Source organism: Bombina bombina, chromosome 11, assembly GCF_027579735.1.
Source record: "Bombina bombina isolate aBomBom1 chromosome 11, aBomBom1.pri, whole genome shotgun sequence".
Lineage (NCBI taxonomy): Eukaryota > Metazoa > Chordata > Amphibia > Anura > Bombinatoridae > Bombina > Bombina bombina.
The window spans coordinates 5,823,151-5,825,650 of NC_069509.1; the positions used below are offsets into that span (position 1 = coordinate 5,823,151).

Here is a 2,500-nt window from a genome sequence, read left to right on the forward strand (position 1 = left end):
TCATCAGCCCTTACAGATGACCTCTCCCGGCACCCCTCATAGATCATCAGCCCTTACAGATGACCCTCTCCCTGCGCCCCTCATAGATCATCAGCCCTTACAGATGACCTCTCCCGGCACCCCTCATAGATCATCAGCCCTTACAGATGACCCTCTCCCTGCGCCCCTCATAGATCATCAGCCCTTACAGATTACCTCTCCCTGCGCCCCTCATAGATCATCAGCCCTTACAGATGACCCTCTCCCTGCGCCCCTCATAGATCATTAGCCCTTACAGATGACCCTCTCCCTGCGCCCCTCATAGATCATCAGCCCTTACAGATGACCCTCTCCCTCCACCCCTCATAGATCATCAGCCCTTACAGATGACCCTCTCCCGGCACCCCTCATAGATCATCAGCCCTTACAGATGACCCTCTCCCGGCACCCCTCATAGATCATCAGCCCTTACATGTGACCCTCTCCCGGCACCCCTCATAGATCACCCCTTACTGATGACCCTCTCCCGGCACCCCTCATAGATCACCCCTTACAGATGACCCTCTACCTGCACCCCTCATAGATCATCAGCCCTTACAGATGACCCTCTCCCGGCACCCCTCATAGATCATCAGCCCTTACAGATGACCCTCTCCCTGCGCCCCTCATAGATCATCAGCCCTTACAGATGACCCTCTCCCTGCGCCCCTCATAGATCACCCCTTACTGATGATCCTCTCCCTGCGCCCCTCATAGATCATCAGCCCTTACAGATGACCCTCTCCCTGCGCCCCTCATAGATCATCAGCCCTTACAGGTGACCCTCTCCCTGAGCCCCTTACAATCATCAGCCCTTACAGATGACCCTCTCACAACATCCTATACAGACCTGGAGCGTGTGACAAAGCAGCAACTGTCTGAAGTATCCATAGCAGGTATCAGCATTATCCAAAGGAGTATCTGGGGGGGGGGGCAGCGCACAGAATTAAAGGCTGTTAGATTGCAGGTTACAGAGCTAAAAATACACTGTTTTGAGATAAAGTTTATGCTTGCCTGATAGTCATCAAAGAAGAGGCTGTAACTTACCAGTTCAGTTTAAGGGGAATGATATATGATGGTGTACGGTTTCCCACTGAGGTTGGGAGAGGGGGGGGGGTGTACGGCTTCCCACTGAGGTTGGGAGAGGGGGGTGTACAGCTTCCCACTGAGGTTGGGAGAGGGGGCGTGTACGGCTTCCCACTGAGGTTGGGAAAGGGGGGGTGTACGGCTTCCCACTGAGGTTGGGAGAGGGGGGGGGATGTACGGCTTCCCACTGAGGTTGGGAGAGGGGGGGGGATGTACGACTTCCCACTGAGGTTGGGAGAGGGGGGGGATGTACGACTTCCCACTGAGGTTGGGAGAGGGGGGGGGGATGTACGGCTTCACACTGAGGTTGGGAGAGGGGGGGTGTACGGCTTCCCACTGAGGTTGGGAGAGGGGGGGTGTACGGCTTCCCACTGAGGTTGGGAGAGGATGGGGGTGTACGACTTCCCACTGAGGTTGGGAGAGGATGGGGGTGTACGGCTTCCCACTGAGGTTGGGAGAGGGGGGGGGATGTACGGCTTCACACTGAGGTTGGGAGAGGGGGGGTGTACGGCTTCCCACTGAGGTTGGGAGAGGGGGGGTGTACGGCTTCCCACTGAGGTTGGGAGAGGGGGGGATGTACGACTTCCCACTGAGGTTGGGAGAGGGGGGGGGTGTACGACTTCCCACTGAGGTTGGGAGAGGGGGGATGTACGGCTTCCCACTGAGGTTGGGAGAGGGGGGGGGTGTACGGCTTCCCATTGAGGTTGGGAGAGGATGGGGGTGTACGGCTTCCCACTGAGGTTGGGAGAGGATGGGGGTGTACGACTTCCCACTGAGGTTGGGAGAGGATGGGGGTGTACGGCTTCCCACTGAGGTTGGGAGAGGGGGGGGTGTACGGCTTCCCACTGAGGTTGGGAGAGGGGGGGGGGTGTACGGCTTCCCACTGAGGTTGGGAGAGGGGGGGGGTGTACGGCTTCCCACTGAGGTTGGGAGAGGGGGGGATGTACGACTTCCCACTGAGGTTGGGAGAGGGGGGGGTGTACGGCTTCCCACTGAGGTTGGGAGAGGGGGGGTGTACGGCTTCCAACTGAGGTTGGGAGAGGGGGGGTGTACGGCTTCCCACTGAGGTTGGGAGAGGGGGGGTGTACGGCTTCCCACTGAGGTTGGGAGAGGGGGGGTGTACGGCTTCCCACTGAGGTTGGGAGAGGGGGGGTATACGGCTTCCCACTGAGGTTGGGAGAGGGGGGGTACGGCTTCCCACTGAGGTTGGGAGAGGGGGGGGTACGGCTTCCCACTGAGGTTGGGAGAGGGGGGGGTACGGCTTCCCACTGAGGTTTGGAGAGGGGGGGTACGGCTTCCCACTGAGGTTGGGAGGGGGGGGGTGTACCGTTTCCCAATGAGGTTGGGAGGGGGTGTACCGTTTCCCAATGAGGTTGGGAGGGGGGGTGTCACCTAC

The 2,500-nt window shown here is 59.2% G+C and overlaps 1 protein-coding gene across 1 annotated transcript in view; it reads right to left on the reverse strand.

The window, feature by feature from the left end:
• Positions 1–2,500, reverse strand: part of CFAP119 (cilia and flagella associated protein 119) — an 88,092-nt gene that overhangs the window by 65,697 nt on the left and 19,895 nt on the right. Inside the window, exon 6 of the mRNA XM_053694816.1 lies at positions 869–939. Coding sequence (XP_053550791.1) covers positions 869–939 — 71 coding nt within the window. The remainder of the gene's footprint in view (positions 1–868; positions 940–2,500) is intronic.